Source organism: Ammodytes marinus (assembly GCF_949987685.1).
Source record: "Ammodytes marinus genome assembly, chromosome: 19".
Classification (NCBI taxonomy): Eukaryota; Metazoa; Chordata; class Actinopteri; order Uranoscopiformes; family Ammodytidae; genus Ammodytes; species Ammodytes marinus.
Genome location: NC_137223.1, coordinates 12,854,756 through 12,875,129, shown reverse-complemented (window position 1 = coordinate 12,875,129; position 20,374 = coordinate 12,854,756). Strand labels below are relative to the sequence as shown.

At 39.0% G+C, this 20,374-nt stretch overlaps 1 protein-coding gene across 1 annotated transcript; it reads right to left on the bottom strand.

The window, feature by feature from the left end:
- Positions 1-409: 409 nt before the first annotated feature.
- Positions 410-18,798, bottom strand: tmem214 (transmembrane protein 214). The gene is made up of 17 exons (XM_080047607.1): positions 18,530-18,798; positions 11,597-11,790; positions 11,027-11,177; positions 10,339-10,473; positions 9,500-9,582; positions 8,659-8,764; positions 7,175-7,256; positions 6,706-6,807; positions 5,913-6,054; positions 5,210-5,301; positions 4,409-4,457; positions 4,131-4,238; positions 3,542-3,659; positions 3,294-3,390; positions 3,035-3,203; positions 2,253-2,404; positions 410-1,647 (listed from the first exon to the last, which is right to left on the bottom strand). Exons 1-17 carry the CDS (start codon positions 18,669-18,671, stop codon positions 1,521-1,523), a joined length of 2,049 nt encoding a protein of 682 aa, XP_079903733.1. The 5' UTR covers positions 18,672-18,798; the 3' UTR covers positions 410-1,520.
- Between the last annotated feature and the right edge of the window lie 1,576 nt (positions 18,799-20,374).

Sequence of the window (20,374 nt, the reverse complement as noted above, 5' to 3'; positions counted from 1 at the left end):
GTCTCTTAGCTTTTCATATACTTTATTTTCTGCAATACATCTGAATTTGAATAGATATTTATTTATTTATTGTATTTTATAAATGCATCTAGGATGATTGTGTGTTACATTGTGTTTATTGTATATAAAAAAAAAGCAAAGTCCATTTAGTGGTTGTTCTTGAGCTTTTCTATCATTTCTCATGTTCTTCATCAGCAGAGAGTTGTGCTGAATTGTATATGTTATATAGCTGTTAAGACATTGCCACTGTCAAAAGTTGGTGAGGGTGACAAAATATGCGTACCGTACCTATTTTTTGTCACCCCCTAATCTCCACTTGGCTGAGAGGAAACCTTTAGTGAGATTGATTACCAAATTTACAAGAGAAACATAATCAACTTACGATCTACAAAAACAGCGAGTGGGGTAGAAGTCTTTATTATAAATCATTTACATTACACAGTAAGACATTAGTCATTGCCATATCCATCCAAACATATTGTGGTGAAGGAGGGGTTAGTAAATCAGCTGGTCAGAAAGTTTTGCTTTGCCCAGAGGAAAGGGTTTATATTTCAGTGTATAGGAGGACCCACGGTATAATCATGATCCCATTATTGAGAATAAGCTTGTTGATCCAGGCAGGCGCGCACACACACTCTCTCTCTCAATCACAGACACACACACACAAACTTGAATACACTTCAACTATGAGCGACACGACTACACTGCTGCATTTAGCTCCGGTGTTTAGCTCCGGATGGTAAAATGAAAATAAAGCATCATGATGAAGCTCTCAGAAGATGAAGCAGGACGAGGAAATGTGCAGGACAGACAAGACAGCAGATAGATGTATTCTTCTGGACATTTTGGACTGACGTAGAACTCCTTGTGTCCCCTTATCGGGTGCTGCCCACTTCAAATCTATTAAAAGAGTCAATCCATGGGCCGATTTGACCCTTTTCCTGTTAAAGGCTTTACATCCTGAGCTGGACAGAGTGTTGAGGATGAATTAAGAAGTTAGCTGATGAGGTCGACTCGTCAGTGGCTCGGAGAAGGAAAATCTGATGGGTTCTTTTCCCTGCCCTTTACCAAGTTTTCACATAAAACTTTTATTTTTATTTTATTTTTATATTTTTATACATATCTTTAAATAAAAATGGTTTATAAATCATCTACAAACCTACAGTTTCTATAAATTACACAATTTGTTTTAACCCAAAGGTTAACGCAACAGCTGAAACTTGCAGTAGAAAACTCAGGGACAGAGAGAGAAACGACCTCTGCATCCAGCAGTGAAAAAAGGATTGGTAGAAAAAAAAACATTCATACAACAGCAAACAGATTTAAAGATTTTGAGCCAAAACAAGAGATAGAAGGGTCCTTTTGAAGGGAGAGTTTGTTTATGTGTCCCCCACAGTGTCCAATCACGGCTTGAGGGGAGCCGACGCTCTGAAAGGCAGCCTCTGATTGGGTCAGCGAGTGTGTGTGTCTGTGTTCGTATAACTGTTATGTGTGTAAATAAGTCAGCATCTGTGGTGTTATCATGGCCGTGTCAGCAGCTGCTGAGCCCAAGTCTTGATGGCCGAGGTGGTGTGTTGGAGCAGCTGCCACGTTGAATTGGTGAAGGACAAAGCGTGTTCCTGTAGACATGATATGGACACCTCTCCACTGTAGGACAGACAGAGAAAAGCAGGTTTTTGAGGACTTTTTATTTCAAAGAAAAAAAGAAAGCAACACAAAATGTAGCTTTTTGATTTTTATGTGAGGATTCGGACGCACCAACTATTCATAAACCCCTCACTGAATTTGTGAGTAAACTCCTTCAAATGTTTTTAATAACTACTGCCTAGTTTTCAAAAGGATTTATGAGACATGGGGACTAACTCTCAAAGAGAGACCTGTAAAGCTTAAAATGTTCCAAAGAACAATGTTATGCACATATCGCTGGTGCAGGACAAAATTATTTTCAAAAGAAAGTTATAACTACAGGGGGGAAAAGTGTAATAGTAGTATTTAGTTCATTATCAGTATTGTTTGTTGTGTTAGTTTGTGAAATACAAATAAAAAATGTTGACAGTTTGACATTATTAAAACAGCATTCTTATAAGGGTGTGTCGTAACGGGTAAATATGGCAGTTAGTTTAAATATCTCTGTAACAACTAGTTTGCGTTGTTCTGACACTCTTTTGTAAATGTAATCCAGCCATCTCACAGCTTGATATAATTAATACATGTAATGGTGAGGTGGAATAGATGCTTCTAAGTATACTGACTTGCAGGAGTCTTGTAGGCTGGTCCAAGCTCGTTGTAGCAGCTCAGATATGTACGCCAGCGCTGGCAGGATGTAGTTCTGATGGAGGAGGAGGAGCAACTCCTTTATATACTCCAACAACTGGAACACACTGTCTGGGGTGTTGGTGTTTACCTAGGCAGAGATACACCAGACAATTATCCTTTTAGCTCCTATAAAAGTAAACGTGTTCAGTCTGTCATTAAAAACACAAGTTACGTGGTAGATAGATAGTCAACTAACTGAAAATGTAAAAAAAAAAAAAAAAAAAAATTATATGTGTGTGTGTTGTTTATTTGTTGCTGGGGATCCAGCAACGAATAAACAACTCAAAATAATATTGTTCATGTTCAAAGGGGGTAAGAAGAAGTTACAAACTGTTTTGTCCTACCACCTGTTATTTTATATCAATTTTCATTGATAATAAAATGAGTGTCTATGCTATTCAACTCAGTCGGCTTAAACAAATCAACCGCTTTGGACAAAACATGTACCAATACCACCAAACAGTCCACAAACAAGAAATAACAAAACCGACTTTGTTCCAGCTCATAATCATTCAATATTTTGTTTCTGAAGAGGATTTTTAGTTTGGTTAAATTCTCACAAATCTTTACTTCATAATTACAGTTATTCCTCAGGCTAGAACCCTTTGTTGTAATACAGTGTCATTTTCTATGTGTTCTTATTGTTTTTGTTTTTTTTAGATGTACAGGTTAAACAGCTTGAGGAAAGACTTTTATATCAACGTATTCAAGGCCTTACCCATTCAATGGCCAGCGGCGTCTTTTCTTTGACCCAGAGAATAAACTGTGTGGTGTTTTCAGAGACGAAGATGGCTGCTGTTTTTGTCTTTTCCAAACCTTGTTCCATTAGCGGCCCAACAACACGTATGCACTCCGAGTAATAATGAGGAGTGTTTGTCTCCAACCAGCTACAGAGGATTCAGAAACAAACAAGTCAAATGAGAACAAGTCTTGAAAAGAGCCAAAGACAAATGATCTTCTATCAGAGAGTGTCGTACCTGAAGCCCTGTTTGGTGTAGACTGTTATTTTGCCCCAGGCCTGCTGAGAAACTGCTGTCACCCCTGAGTTGCGCAGATGCCTGGCTGTGGTGGAATCTGAAAACACACAACACCACACATTGTTAAGACCTCAAACGCAATTAAACAAACATAGGAGTCCATGGAAACAGCATTATAAGTTGTGGCATTAAAATTGAGGGGCAGTTTACACAACAACGTTTTCTGTAACTGCGAGGAGCAAACAGACCTGCGAAGGAGCCTTGGGATCTGATGTCCTGAGCGATGAAGCCGGCAGCAAACACCAGCAGAACCAGGAGCAGTTTGGGCCATGGGAACCCTCGACCGCGCATCTTCACCTGCAGATTCTGGACACAAAGAGGACACACTGAGGAAAAACTTCGCTGAGAAGAAATCACAATTTCTACTTTTGTTTGACATTTTAAGTGTAACATTCATACTGGATATTCTAGAGATGCTTTGTTAATGGAAGTGTTGTACCTAATGTTATTAGTAAAAACATAAAACCCCTTACAGTTTAACTAGAAGGCTATCTATGCATGAATGTGATGATACTTTACTGAAAGAAACTGTTAATATCACACCCTGGAATGGACAGACTAACTTGTGAATTATAATGTTTTATTAAACAAGGCTTTATTGATTAACTTTGATCATTCATCTAGATCAAAAGCGACTTTGAGTTTCAAGAAAAGGGCTAAAGAAATACAATATATTTTTATCATTATCGTTAAATGTCAGAATTCAAAACATCTCATTGTTTTGTGGCTTAATTCAGCATATTTTACAGTGACTGTCTGTCTGTCTGTCTGTCTCACCTGGCACAGGTTATTGCACTCATTAAGCTCCTGCGATTCCACGCTGTCTCTCATCTCCTCATTGGTCACTTTGAAAGACTGGATTGTTTCTTCAAGGTTCTTCCGGAGCTAAAGATGAAAATGAAAGCACAACTAGTCAACAACAAAATGGCCCAACTACGACACCATTATACCTGATTTATCAAACTGAGTTTGAATTTATAAATAAGTCTTTACAAACATGTCCTATCAATGGAATTACACTAGGAGGAGAGTAGGGCTCATGGCAGGAAGCATACCTTTTGTGGCAGGATATTCCAGGACTTCAATAAATGATTCAACAGCAGACTGGAGATGAAAAGAAGTACAAAATATAACAGTCAACTCCATCTATCACTCATTTTTTGTATTCAATTTAGGTGAAAATATAAATGTGACAACTGGTTTTGCCTGTTCTAATTCTCTATTTAAGTGTATTTTTGGATTAAAGAAGGCAATAGCATGGACTTTGAACTAAAGGGATTTAAACTGGTTTGTGTCAAAATATAAGGTTTGAAATCGTAAATACAATGTGCTCTGCTATTGATAACCTAATGGAATGTGTGACTATTGAAATTCAAATGAAAGATAAATGTTAATTATCAGCTGTGTGTTCAGAACACCCGATTCAAAAATGGAAGACTTTCTCTGACTGAAGAATTTGTAAATACATTGCATGTTATGGGACTGTAGCCGAGGTCAGCAGACACACTGACTGTTTTGAATACTTTTGCAGATGTGTTTAGGCTACTAGAGAAGAAATGGACAAGGCCATATCACTATCTGCATTGTCACAGGCAGAGAGGAAAATAGAGACCTAAAATGATCTGTGTATTAGAATGAATCTTCTTCTTTTTTTTTTTAACTGTAGTAGCTGTGTATCTGTGTATCTGAATCTTATGGCAGTGGGGGCGGGACCCAATAAGCCTTTGGCTTCTCCTGCCACCCTTCGGACAATAACACAAAGTAATATGTATGAATATGCAATGAGAAAATTATGTATTATGTGTAATTGTCCGGAAGAATAATAATAAATAAATAAATAAATAAATAAAACTCACCCAGACTGGGGTAAGTGTTTGGTGTAGAGCTGCCTCCACACTCCTAGACTCTGTACATCCACACACAAACACTCAGTCATACTGCTGAGCAGCTGCAACAAAATGAGGGAAAGGAAGACAAAAAGAGTCATTCTCTAAAGCTATAATGTTCCAGAATGCCCCTTTTCAGCTTCCAAAGTACAGCTAAGTAGTGATTTTATGATAATCAATCAACAGTGATAGCAAAAGAAGATCAGATCCTACTCAAAAATATGTGTTGTAGCTGTATTGCTTAAATACTGGTTCTACCGTTGATTAAAACAATGGTCTCCGATTGGCTTATTATTGTCAAACATCAACGCAAAAAAAAGCAGCCATTGCTCTTTAGAGAGGGACAAAAAAACGTTTGACTTGTTCTAAATACCATGAAAGCTGACCAGGACATACTCGTTAACCAATGTAGTGAGCAGCAGCTGACTACTGGTTATGATGAACTTTGGTACAGTTTGAGAATGAACTTTCCCTTCATGCCTAGTCATTTGCCAATAAGCTATCCAAACTTTATGATGCTGGTTTCTAAAATGGAGGCCAAAACTACATACTTTAGATTATTCATGCCGTTTCACTGAGCTACACTTAACTCAGATATCTATAGCAGCGTTACAATGTAGAAGTATAGGGTTTTAATGTACCACACATATATTCAATTGTGTGTGTGTCTTACCTCTCTCTTCATGTCATCTGGACAGTGTGGGGTGGCTCTGGACAGAAATGATGGCAGATAGGTGTGTAACGTGCTCTCGGGTTTGGCTCCAAACGCCAGAACCTTCAGTCGAGGGTACAGACGCCTCAGCTGCTCCTGCAGACTGGACACAAAGAAATAATGGCTTTAATACTTTTTACACAGGCAAAGATTACTTCATGTGACAGAAATATATCATCTACAAAGTAGGTCTGTCTGTCAAACCATTAATTGTATGCCCTATCTTATTGCATGTTTAAAATTCTATTATCTTGCATTTTACCTTTTTTTGAAGTCTATATTAACACGTTTGCCAAAACAGTGTATCATTATTGGGAATTGGGAAATTATTCTTTAATCAGCGTTGATTGCGACATGTTTGTGTCATTTCTGAATACAGATGTCAGCTTCATGTTTTACAGAAGAATAGTAACTATTCAGGTTGACACGATAGGAAAACATTTAATTGATAAATAAATAGGATAAGGGACCATAGGCAAAACGTCATACAAAGATGTTCTAAAAGAGAGATCTTCCAAAATGACCTGAAATGGCTTCAGTGCATATGCAAATAAACGCCAGTCATTCTGCTGGTCCGCTCCTCCCAAAGTCACGTCTTGTGGTTGTTTGATTACATATAATTTATAAAAATTCTCAACCATCCATTCTCATAGATCTCCTTATTCCTATTCTACTGTATGTAGTCTTACAGGGATGTCCAATGAATCAAGGAGAACATGACTAGGTATCAGTGTTTGCTCTGCGTTATATTTACGTTGAAGACAGGGCGTTCTTGGGCATGAAAGCAAAGTCCAGTAAAGGGAAGAACTCTTTAGGGCCCATGATGCCAAATCCCTTTGTCAGGTTTGCATGAAGTCTGTTAGGAGAAGGAAATGAAGCACACATTTAAGACCCAATATTTACATTTTATTTAGTCAAACATGTAAAACACTGACGGTCTGTTTTAAGAGCCTAAAGAATTCTTAGTAACTATTCACAAAATCTATTTAAAAGAAAGGACAAATAACATACAAGTATACATTTCATTCAAACAGTAACTTTAAATGGTCATTGTTACCTCTGGACTATGCTTTCAAAAGAAATGCAAGCAACATTTTACCAGAGACACAAAACCTGACCATCTAAACACACATGAGTATATGGGTGTAATCGTATTTAACATTAGCCTAAGAAATACAAGAATAACACAAGAAAGCCAGATATGTCTTCAAGAAAATACTTACAAAAGAAGTCTCTCCAGATATGCGATGGCATATGAAGACAAGGACTTCACTCCCAGCACAGGAAGCATGATACCCAGCCACACTGAAACACAAATATAGAACTTTAATCACCTCATAGGAGCTTTCAATTATGTCATTAAATGTTTTTATTTTCAGCTTTTTAATTAAAATAACAGAGCAATTGTTACAGCAAGACACAGCTTTTGAGCGTCGCAATTATTTCAGTATAAAAACAGAAAGTTCGATAAAATGGTGGAGACTGAAGCAGGATGAATGAGATTGGCAGGCGTTTCCTGTGTGTATTAATGAGGAGAAACACTTTCCCTCACATACTCAACTGTTAGGTATCAGAACTTTGTAACTCTGTTGCGGGACGAATAAAGAGATTTCTAATCTACTATTTTCTATGTCATGTCAAACACGTGCAAAAAGTATGAGTAATTCAGCTCTCATACAAAAACTAGGGATGGGGCCGATCCGATCCAGTATCGGTATCGGGTCCGATATGGCCGAAATCTGCGTATCGGATATCGGACTGACAGCTCCGATATTAAAATCCGATTTTTTTTTTTTTTTTTTTTTTTACTATGTAAGAGCGAGCATGCGCCGACGTTCGGTGGAGGGAGAGAGGACATCACTTTATAATTTGACATACAGTACATATCAGTTTGTTAGCCAGTGAGCTAACCAAAGCTAATCCAAGTCAAGGAAGTGGAGAGGCTTGTGACAAATTCTACTATGTAAAATACAGCCAGAGAGAGAAACACTGTTTAGACAAACAGACCACCACATATTCTAGTGGGGCAGAAGTGATCATTGAGAAGGATTTCTGCCTTTAAGATAAACCTATATGCATTTGTGTATATTTCTTGCTCTTTTAAATTAGAATTGCTTAAGCCTTCCTAGCCTAATACACAACATCACCACCAACGAAAAAATGTATAAAAATTATGATATCGTATCGGTCAGTATCGGTATCGGCCGATATCCAAACCCCAGGTATCGGAATCGGATCGGAACTAAAAAAAGTGGATCGTCCCATCCCTAACAAAAACGTAAACAAAAATAAAGAAGCAGGTCGTAGAGGTTTGCTGAAGCTACAGTGTGTTTTTAAGCTAACATATCACTGACAGTGTGGAATTTTTACTGCTCTAATGTGCACTGTTGCTTTATTCACCCCCAACCCAGAATCTCTGTCACCACGTATTGTTGGGAAACTGGGAGAAAGGGGAGACACGGGCAGATTAACAGAAATACAACGCAGATGATGATAAAATACTGTTTCAGGAGAATACAGCTTTGTTGTTGTTGCTGTGTCTGTGTGTGTGTGAATGTACTTGTAACTATTTTGTGAGACCACATTTGTGTTTAAGATAAAGAATTACGTTCGGTTTAGGGTTAGTCTAAGCGCTGGGGAATGCATTATGTTAATGAATGTCCTCACAAGGGTAAGGTAAAGGTAAGAGTGTGTGATTGTGTTTTACCTCTTAGTCCCTGGCTGAGGTCATGAAATCCAGCTTGGCCGAGAGCCCACATGATGGTCAAACACTTCACTGGACGATTTTGAACTGACCGCAATAACTCCAAATACTACAGAGGAAGAAGAGGGGAAGGAGATATTATTACAACAGACTACTGTAAGGTTATTGCAAAAGACAAATCGCCCGTAAAATGGACGTAGAAGGATCAGAAACTCTGCTTGCGTTAAACACAGCGGAGGATAAGAACTTCACCTCTGCAAATCTGTCATTTGACAGACTTTTACTAAAGGCTCCTGCTCTTCCCTATATGTAGTAATCACAAAAAACAATAGTTGATGGGTCGCCAAGGTTGGTATCCGTATAATCTGGGATTGCTTTTTAATTAATATCGAGTTGTTTTCAATAACCAGGGTTTTTTGTCAGTGTTGCTGTAGACCAGAAGATTTAACCCTGAACTTGGAGAGCGCCAGGTAGCTTTGATTTGAGAGAAATTGCAGGTTCTCCGGACAAAAAAAACCCTTGATGTTGAAAACTACTCTATATTAAATAAATAGCAAACTCCAAATATATGGATATCAACCATGGCGCCCCGGCAAGTACTGTTATACTGTATGTAAAAATGTTTTTTTTAGTAAAAGTACTCCTAATATAATTACAGAGCTTAAGCTCTTGTAAATCCACTGTGTGCAATGCAAGTGTTAGAGGATACTGCTGATTTGACGGCCATTTTGTGGAAAAGGAAACAAATTTTCCATTCAGAGCAGACAAGGGCAAAGAATCACTAAATTGTGACGCATCTGTGACATATATGCAGGACTCAAGGACAAACTACGCACTCACTCACCTCTGGCAGGTTTTGGGTAGCTATTCTGGGTTTGTCCTGTAGAATCGCCTGAATGCAAACTCTGTATCCATGCAGAGGTTCTCCTGGAAACAGGGAGAGAAAAAGCTATTGGGTGTTTTTCAAGGTTTGTTTTTTGTCTTTGACCCTGCTGAGCTCAATAGTTTCTGACCATGAGCAATCAAATGAAGGTAAAATACCGACTCTAAAGCATCCTTGGGGTTTAAGATGATGACCATGTAATTTGAATGTCTCTAGCTGCTTTTGCAAGTTTCAGATTTCTTTCTCTCCAGCAGATCAGTCTTCTCTTTCTCCGATCTACGTCAAAAAAGACCCGTGCCAATAAGAGGATGCGTTCTGACCGAACGTTTGTCCCTTAATGGAAGGCAGTCCCTGATTGCGGGAGAGAAATTAATGTGAAGCTCGCAAGCTTGTCAGGCGACACCTTTGATGCATGTCAAGCCCTTTATATATCCTTGCTGCACCCATTTTCTGTCACCTCAGTCCCATACATTCCTTCAGAATATACACAGATTTAACAGTGTTTAGCAATTTTTTTTTTTTTTTCTTAAACCGAGCAGCATCTAAATATGTGTCTGTTCAAAATTAGTTTTAGAAGTGAGCCATGTGATAAGGTAAAGCTCAAATCTGTTCAACACTTAAATTGTAAATTTCTCTGTTTCTAGACTGGAAACAGCCTCGATATGTAGGAAATACTGGTGACAGCAAAGAGAAGAAATGGTGTGGCAATACAATAATTTAACCTCTCTACTGTGCATCACTTATGTCTTGCACAACTACTCAAACTACTTCCGGTTGTCCGTGCTAGCTCCTACACCTACCTGACTGTCTGTCAAGCTCCCTGAGCATAGTATAAACACAGTGGTCGAAGAAATCTGGCAGGATGTCACTGCAACGTCCGATGAGGCCTTTAATCACGCCCTTCAGCTCTTTTCCTGAAAGGCAGTATGGGTAATCTGGAGACAAAATGATATACAATATATTAAATAAACGCTGTCTTTAAATAATTGTGTCTGTATAATTTAATACCATACAGTTTAATTTTTTATGCGCACAACCTTTCCTTCTCAATCTTGCTTTAAAACTAGAGATGCTCAATTCTTAATTTTTCTGTTCTGATTCCGATATCATAATTGTTATACTTTTTTTGTTGGTGGTGATATTATGTGTCACATTATTAAGGGTTAAGCAACAAAGCAATTCTAATTTAAAAGTAATGTAATCCAACCAATTTTTGAATGGTTTCAATAAAGAAGTACAGTATATCAGAACTTATTTGCGGATCTTTTTAATCACTAAATTATTTTCAGCTTGTGCTATATCACAAGGTTATGGTCTTAAAATGGAATGTTCTTTCACAGTTAAAATACTGTAATGGAATTTGGATAAGAGCGTCGAATGGTGTGTTATTAGATAAGTTAATTGCAGCCATATCAGACCTCATACCGATATTGAATCAGATCAGTCTTATCCCTAATTAATGTAAAATAAAGTGTGTGTTGGACCGACCGTGAGCATAGCTGCTGAGTGTGGGCTCAGTCTCAGGCGCATTCAGGTTTAGGTTGAGGTATCCGGCCAGGTCTTTGACCCACACTGATGGGTTCTCTGGGAACAGTGCCTGACTGCGAGCCAACTGCTGCTTCAGGTCCCCGACATCCAGCTTAAAAAACAACAAACAAATATGGCTGTATGCGCAAAAACAAACACGTCCATTATGCAAAGAGGAGGCCGTGATTCAGCATGTGACAGCTTGCTCTGAAGATGCCACAATGCAGCTTTGATTCTCTGTGTTTCTATGAAAGTATTTATGGCTGTAAGAGGTTTTTAGAAAAGCCTAATGCCAACTTCTTAAACCACTTCTATTAAGGATGATTAATTATTAGTTTTGATCAAAATGTATTTGGAATAATCAAGTGTATTAGAGCAAAAAGCACAGACGGAATATTAAAAATAATCTAATTATTGTTTCTCTTCTCCTTAAAAATCACAGGAAATATGAATGTTCTGCTGTGTCTAAGCTTTTGAGATGACTCCCAAACGTTGAAGTCCAACCAAAAGGCCTGTGTGTGCATTACTCACGGTTTTGAAGGCCTCCTCGAGCGTCTTGCGTGTTGGAGGGGGGGCTGTATTGCTGGAGCTTGGTTTCTTGGAAGCTTTACTCGATGCGGGCTTCTTAGTTTCCGTCTCAGCTGGTGGTGGAACCTGCTCCTTGTTCTGTTTCTTTGCCATCTTCTCAAAGTTGTCGTACACAGTCTCTGACATCACAAGGGGCACTGAGGGAAACAAGGCAGCCGGGGTTACAAACGTCGCTCCGTCTGTGCAGATATTTTCTTTTTAATGCAACCTCTTCTTGTCGTTTGTAACAATTTCTTAACCTTTCGTCCAGAAAATCCAGCTAATCTGTGAAACCACGGCTATCCCCTCCCCTCACATTCAGTGCTTCCACCCTCCCTCTAAACACTTGTGTAATAGGCGGCTATTATCCCAGACAATATTGACGCAACACTCATTACAATTCCAAAAGGAATTAAGCTCCAGCAGCATTCAAAGTATTCCCCTTGGTATTACTCGTTATGACCACATTTGTAAACATTTTTATCCACTTCAATCTTAGCTTGACCAGTTTTATGTTAAATGGCCAATACCAATAAACTGTTGAAGCAAGCTTTAGTCAAAATGGAAATTGTGAAATTGTGCTTTTATTGGGGAATATCTAGCCACAGAATAACACACTTTGTACTTTAGTGAACATTTCTGTCAGGAGGACAATGTATCTGTGATTGACTAAAAAAACACTTCAGTGTTTATTGAATGAATGAACCTTTATTGTCATTATACCGTAATACAATGGAATTAAGTAGGCTTTTTTTCAGTGGTTAAAATATAACGGATAGAAATATGCAGTGTAAGTTGCATATTACTGCAAATATTACATATTTGTAACGTTATAAAAAGGAACAGTACGGCTGTTTTAATGTTTTTTGGAACACAGTAGAGGTTAATTGCGCATTAGAATAAGCTGAATCAGACTTGTAGGATCATTTATTGTTTTTAAATTTAGAATATAAAAACCTCTCATAGAAACTCCATACCATTAATATTAGTACTGTAAGTAACAACACATGACCAGTTTTGACCACACTCAAAAACCCCTGTACAACCCAGCCAATAAACTTGAGTAGGCGTTGACAGAGGTCACCAACTGTTCACGTTGCTGACAAACCTAAATCTATATTGGGGGGGTTGCGCGCGCGTGCGCGCGTGTGTGTGTGTGTGTGCTGTGACGCAAAGACTCGTTTCATCACAACGTGTCATACTTCTACAGACTATCAATCAAAAATCAATCAACCAAAATGTATTTATATAGCACCTTTCAAAAAAATAAGATGTAGTTCTAAGTGCTTTACATTGATTGCAACATAGGAAGAAAAGTGGTTGCAGAGACAAATGCACGCTAAGCAATTAAATATTAATAGTTTAATGATAATATAATAGCAGTAAATCAAATAATTATGAGAATAATGACAATGATAACGATAATAAAAATACCAAAAGTAAAACTTAACAAAATTAAATTATTCAATTAATAAAATCGAATGACTAAACATATATAACAATAATAATAATAATAATAATAATAATAATAATAATAAATTATCTAAAAAGAAAAAAGAAATATCCACTAAAGTGAGGAACTCAAGTCGCTTCCAGCAGCAGCTCCTGACATGGCAAGACATCTGCTACAGTGAAATACAGTAACAGAGCAATAACAATTCACACAGCTCCACTAGTGATTAGAAATAGTTGACTTTGCTTCACCATTGTCATATTACCATTATTAATCTGACAGTCACATATAAATACATCACCTCATCGCAGGTCAACCTGTCGTCTTTCTTTCACTTGCTTCCTAAACAAATGCACGTGCCGCCTGCATGCGCTAGCTAAGATCTTTAGGACAGCAGACACTGCCGTCGTAAAAACACTTCCGCTTTCGTCCAAAGGGGAAGTTAGAATCAACAAGCCTTCTTACTAAAAGTACTACTCTTCTCTGTAGAGCAAACCATTAAGTGTCTACGAAGGAGTTGTGAATGAGGGAGTCATTTTCAGATGCAGCCCTGTTGTCTGTCAGCGGAGGGTCTTGTTGGGGTGTTGGGTGTAATGTGAGTGGAACTACATTTCCCAACGTGGCCCTATTACAGGGCGGAATCACTGGTATGGATTCTCACACCAGCAGAAGAATAGCTGACAGGATGTTTCACATATAGATACAGATCAACACAACTCAACGATACAGAGCAGACTGCAGCAAGGCTAGTCTTGCTTAACTGATCAGCTTATCTTCTCTCCATGTATACCACCATAACAGACTCCAAAGATTTATCGAGCCGTCTGGCTTTATTTAAAGGAGCTGTAAGCGGAATGGTCAGTTTAACTAACTTCCTGTCAGTTACTGCAGTTAGCAGTCCCCTCGCTCGTCCCTACGTCACCACATTAATGCACTGCGGTCTTCGAGCAGCAAGTTATCTAGCATCATCTCAGATCCATAAGTGTGATAAAACATGATAAAAACCATCAAAACAGACATTGGGAAGGATTTTTACCTGCTCCGCCATTGTGGGGTGGTAGGATGGCCTAGAGGTAAGGTGGCCGACCAGTAACCATGAGGTCGCTGGTTCGATCCCCGGCACCGGACAGGAGGGTGTTAGTTGTAAAACTAGCAGAGGCTGGTATTGTGTCTACGGTGCCCACCATCTCTACCATTGTGTCCTTGAGCACTTAACCCCAAAACTGCTCCAGGGGCGCTGTACTGCGGCTGACCCTGCGCTCTGACCCCCTCCGAAGTGTGGTAACTTGAGAGGGGATATGCGAAAAGACGAATTTCAATGTGCCTCGTGTACAACTGACAAATAAAGATAACTTAACTTAACTTAGGCGCATAAACATTCACCAATGTGTCGCTCTGGCGTGCACCGGCAGTGAGACCATGAGTGAGACGGGTGGGGACGGGTGTGGATTTGTAGCGTTCTCTCTTGTGATTGGATAACATTTCGGGATACTACATAAAGTTTAATTGCTGATTACATGCAGAGCAGCTGACTAAGAGATTGGCTTTATGAAACGCGCACATCGTGTAAGTGATTACTGTATGAATAAAGAACGATTTAACAGTTATATTAATGTAAATAAACCGCTTACTTCACCTTTAAGACACACATACTGTATGTTGTCAAAGAATATGATAGTACTTACTAGCTGGATTCCCATCACCCTGCTTGTGTGCATTTTGAAGTATTGCAATAGCAAGCGTTTGAAATCCTCTAATTCGCAAAAAATGCTCACAAGTTGTTTTTTATCAAATGCGAAAAATTGTTATTGCACTAAATGAGAGCTGGAAACACATTTGTCAAATATGTTGACGTAGCAAATATTGACCACGTGACTGATCAGCTGTTCCAACATCGTATTGCCTTTGCTAAAGCAGGGTGGATCATAATCTCCGTATTTTTCACCGCATACAGCAGTAAAAATGGAGTCTACTAACTTCAATGACAACTTGCCTTATTGAAACCATGTCCTGCAGACCTCTCTCTCTCTATGTTTGTGTTGCTTCCGGTTTGTAACATTTACTTACGGTACCTCGTATATGCCATCTTTAGAGCAAACTAGGGTAGTTTATTTGCCCTAACCACTTGATGGAAATGCAACTTATTCGCATTTCTTTTTTCTTCTGACTTTCAAAAGATGCTCTTCACATTAAGATGGAAACCTAGATAGTTCGAAAGAGATAGTGTTCAGCGGAGTTTAGTCATTTATGCCTATGGAGAGCGGGCATAAAATAAAATAGACTATTGTACAAACAACAGTTGGGATACAGCAGACATGTTTTTCACCCTGCTGAAAATGAAGATACCACCAACGTATGTGGCATGTAAGTCAGCCAAATAACATGAAGTAACTTCAGATAATCACCTCTGCTGTTTGTTTGTTTGTAACCTTTATTTAACCTCGAAAGATCAATTGAGGGGTGACCCTCTTTTACAATGACGTCGAGCTGTCAGATATCCTATGACCTGTTCGGACATGTAATAGGAAACAAGTCCAACATAGGGATCATATCAGCAGTCTTAAATATGACCTTTTCAAGGTCAAGATAGTACACTAAAATGCAATCACACAGACATTAACTACTCTAAAGGCAGCGTGGTCGAGCGTAGCATACACAAAAGTTTTTTAGAAAACCTAATTTTTCCTTTTTGTCTTGTCTCACCTGTTAAAAACAGAAATCAAGCAATATATAAGTAACATTATTTATATTTTTATTAGTTAATGGATTGGTAAACCAATTTATTCATTCCAGTTTTAATTGTGAAATCAGTAAATATATAAATCAAGCCCCAACCTCAGCGATTTTTACTAGCATCCAATAAGGAAGTGACCACAACTGTAGTAACCCGGAAGTGCCACTGGGGGCTGGATGCAGAAGACAGCCATTTCTCATTGACTCCAATGTTAAACATGCCGTTTTCACAGCATTATTAAACCTATTTCAGGCCTGGATTAAAAAAACATTCTAGTCTGTATGTTTAGGTCATATCTCCATGACAACACTGAGGGGGGTGAATTTTTTTGGACCACGCTAGTTTTTATTCTTTTGGAAGTTAAAATGTATTGGCGCGATCTCTTGAGTGACAGCTCTCCGCCTGTTGTCCCTCACTTTGCCTCGGAGGTATACGTCAGCTATCTCCCTCCCGTGAGGCGGAGTAAAAATCTCACAAAATGGCGACGCGCACAAACCAGGATTATTGGATGCCGTGTGAATAACTGAGGTCAGCCCGGCGGATGCTACATCCATATTATATACTCTCTATGATATAAATACATGCTTTATTATTACAATTTATATGACCCTTGTGGTCCTCAATAATGCATGTGCCTGGCTGTCACACTGTGTAAAAGGCAAGTTAGATGAAATACTATGTTGGTTTTAAAGTTTACACATGAAATAGATCAGGTCAGTGTGATCGCATAGAAAGACCTTGGACTGGCTGATAAAACTGGTGCATAAACAAATAGCAGAGGCAAAGTGAGGTCTTATCATTTCTGTCGCCCATTATTAAGGTCACATCCTAACCTGTGGAGAGGGTGCGGTAAGTGCTGTTCACAATATGTCAAAAAATTAATATAAAAGCTGTGTAATTATGTTCAACTGGATTGAGACAATAAGGAATCAACACAAAGTACACTGACAGCTATAATAAGGTTACTGTGATGCTTTCCATGGGGCAGAAATCATTTTGGGTTCACTGGGGCAAGAAAAAGCTGATCTGATTTTCTGATCTACCAATTCTACTCGTCATCATTGCTGTATGGTAATTTGATTAAACACAAATGAATGAAGGAATGTGCAACATGAAAGCACAAAACTGAAAATGGTCCGATCTTCAAAATAAGGTCATAAACGAGACCACTCCTTTGGGCCTTTGTCATGTCAGCTGATTGGTTAGTGGTGAAACATTTGGCTCAGAGCGACTGAAAGACAATTAAGCCTGGGGCTTTTGGAAAGTTTGGTTGCTGGGACCTCAGGACGGTTGGTTCATCAGCTTTGAGGTTTCTCCATTTCCTGGTTTGTCCCATTACTGTGCAGGTTTTTGTAGTTTCACTTTAATTTAAGGGATGAACAAACAAAACCAAAAATTGTAAAATGCAAATTTCATGTGCATTTGCTTCCATCTACTTCACATTAGGGATGGGATCGATTCAATCCAAAATCGGGTCCGATATGACTACAATCCACTCCTTGGATATTAGACTCACACCACTGATCCAAATTCCATAGTCTTTTTAAACCAAACTAGAAACACCTAGTGAGCCTCTTGTACCTCCCAGCTTTCCCTTTCTGTGGCACTTAGCCCTAAGCCTATCATTACAACAGAGGAAGTAAAGCTTCAACGTGGGTCACAAATGAAATCTTACTTACTTGTTTTTACTCAAAAAGGGGTACAAAGTGTATTTGTTTGGAAAAAAAAATTTTGGTAACAGATGTATACAAATTTTGTGTACTATCTTTAAGCGAATAGTGAGTGTCCCATGTTCATCATAATTAAGTAAAACCTTTAACTAATGTATCCAACTGTATACTCTATAACTCAGGCACATGATTTGAGTTACCATATTAATAAATGATCACTCTGAACAGTGGAAGCTGTATCTTTCGTCCAAGCGCAAATAACAGGATTCCTACAGCTTAAGGCAAGTTAGATTCAGACGTTTCTAATACCACTCTGTACAAAATTGAAGACAAATTTTAAAACAAGTTAAACTGGAGAGAAAAATTACATGAATGACTCTGGGTTAGGGACAATTCAAATATTGATTAAAGAGATGTTATACCAATCAGGGCCTTATTTTTTTGATTACCTTAGTCAATGCCTTTTTAAGGATCTCTGAACCCTGAAAAAGTGATAAAGTTGATGCCTAATTCATAATACCAGCGTTCTATTGCTTAACTATAATGGCGCAAACACTCTGGAGATGCTTTTTAAAACGTGCAACAGCAGCAGAAAGATGAAATAATCATAAATCTGCCAACACATGCTTCATACAGATGCAGCTCCTCAGTGATGACGTTGCCTGTGTTGACACATTGCTAGCAGGCTAACTAGCATCATTTCCTACTTGCTGTATTTACGTAGCCGAGAAAGGACAGTTAGATATTATTTTAGAATTACATTTATAAATAGGGGGGCTTAACAGTGTAACAGGTGAACCCCTAAATGGGACAATACAAACATATCGTAGGCGGAAGTAGCGTTACTGCGCGATGCTATGCTACGGTAGCTAAGCCTTCTATATTTCCTATTAGTATTATCGTTAAAACAGAAAGTAAATGTTAAAATAGTCTATTTAGCTGCACAAAAACCAGACTTTTCATATTTTCATGTGTGCTCTTTGCAGATAGGTAAATGGGTCAGGTAGCGGATGGAAACGGGGCCGTGTTGGTTCACTCACGTCTGGAAGGCTGGTTGGATTCACCGAGGGCTTTTCGTGCCCCACTGCCGGGTTTCTTTCCTCCTCCTACGCTCGGATTGTTATTTTTCTTCCCCTTCTTCACCACCTCCCATTTGCCGACCGAGCCGTTATTTGAAGCCATGTTTTTCTTGCTGTTATTTCTTCTTTAGCTCGGGGAGGAAATGTGACTCTCCTGGCTTACTTCCTCACAGCTGAATGACATACACGGACCCGCACGGACCGGACTACGTCGCCGCGCGCACACTCAACTCAGCTCAACCCAACGGCTGGGATCGTTTAATCGTCCGCGTGCCACGTCTCTTTGTCGGTATGACGTCAAAGTGATGCGTCGGTTGTATGGACCGTTAGTTTCAGACTACTATCTATCTATGGTTTCAGATCAACTGGGGTGGGCAGGCAAGTTCAGGCCATGGACCTATAAAGAATTCAGGCAGGTATTTAATGAAAACATCTAAAACAGTTATAATGTTCTCAAGTAACCTTAAAGGTGTAGTGTGGCATTTTTCAGAACAGGTACTTGGGAGAAATGGAATTTAACATTCAGGAGTAGGCCTATGTGTAAGTTGGTGAATAATGGCTTGGAATTAAAAGTTGTTGTTTATTTTATTTATAGAATAAGCCTTTTATGTCTACATAGGAGCGGGTCAACACAGGCTGCCATGTTGCACCGCCATATTTCTACAGAGGCCTACATAATGGACAAACTTAATGGCCATAGCCTATGTGGTTTTATAACGGGCCTCCTGGGAAAATGCACAGGTTGGTAGACGAATAAGTACTATAGAATAATTGTTTAAATAAATATACATCTCCTCATCACTTGATATTGTGGAAAGACTTCAGGCAGTGGTGAATGATGCCATCGAGTAATTAGCTTCCTGTCCTTGAAGGCCACATTAGCTAGTGTAATTATTGGAAAAGGAAGGGCATCCAAGGGAGTGTTGCAATGTAGACCTTTCACCACTTTATTCCACTATGTATTCCAATACTACACACTGCACCTTTAATTATTTTGGCGTAGTGACAGGGGTGGCCAACCCGCGGCTCGCGAGCCGCATGCGGCTCTTTGCCCAGCTTCGTGCGGCTCTTCAGTTCATATCAAATTATGTGATAATAATTTTTTTTTTTTTTTTTATACTTTTTTTTGTGTGGGCCTATGTGTGTGCATGTTCGCAAACGTTTCATGCGGCTCTTACGTTCGTTTTACATGTTGTCTATTATTTCATTTTTTTTATTAATGTGTAAGCCCTATGTGCCTGTTCGCAAATGTTTAATTGAGGACGCAACATAACGTTCGCAAACGTTTGGTGCGGACGCAACATAAAACTGCCCGCTCAGCTTGGAGGGAGGTTTTCCGTGAGTAAACTATTTGTGTCAAGTTCGCTCCGAAACAGAGTGGGAGAGTTCATATTTTTTGTTGAACGTTATGGCAGGCCATTCTGCCTTATATGCCAGGTGTCATTTGCGCATTTCAAGGCTTCAAATCTTCAGCGCCACTTCAGCTCTCTCCATGCTAAAAGTAAGTCCCACAAAGCAACATGCATAGTAAGAGAAAAATGCTATTTTAAATTGTTATATTTTTGTTTGTGGACTTGGTTGAACTGAGAGTTTGTGTGTGAGGCAGTGCACACAATGTTCATTGTTGAAAATGACTGCCCTGTCGTCTTTAGTTCAGTCCTGTCATTATCACAGGGGCGGCCTTAACGATCTGGGGGCCCGTTTCAAGTCCTAGTGTGGGGCCCCCTGTTTTTTTTGTTTTTTTTTAATAAATAATGCTTGTGCATGCATGTGCAAGCTCCCCGCGAAAATAAAAACGCCCCCCCC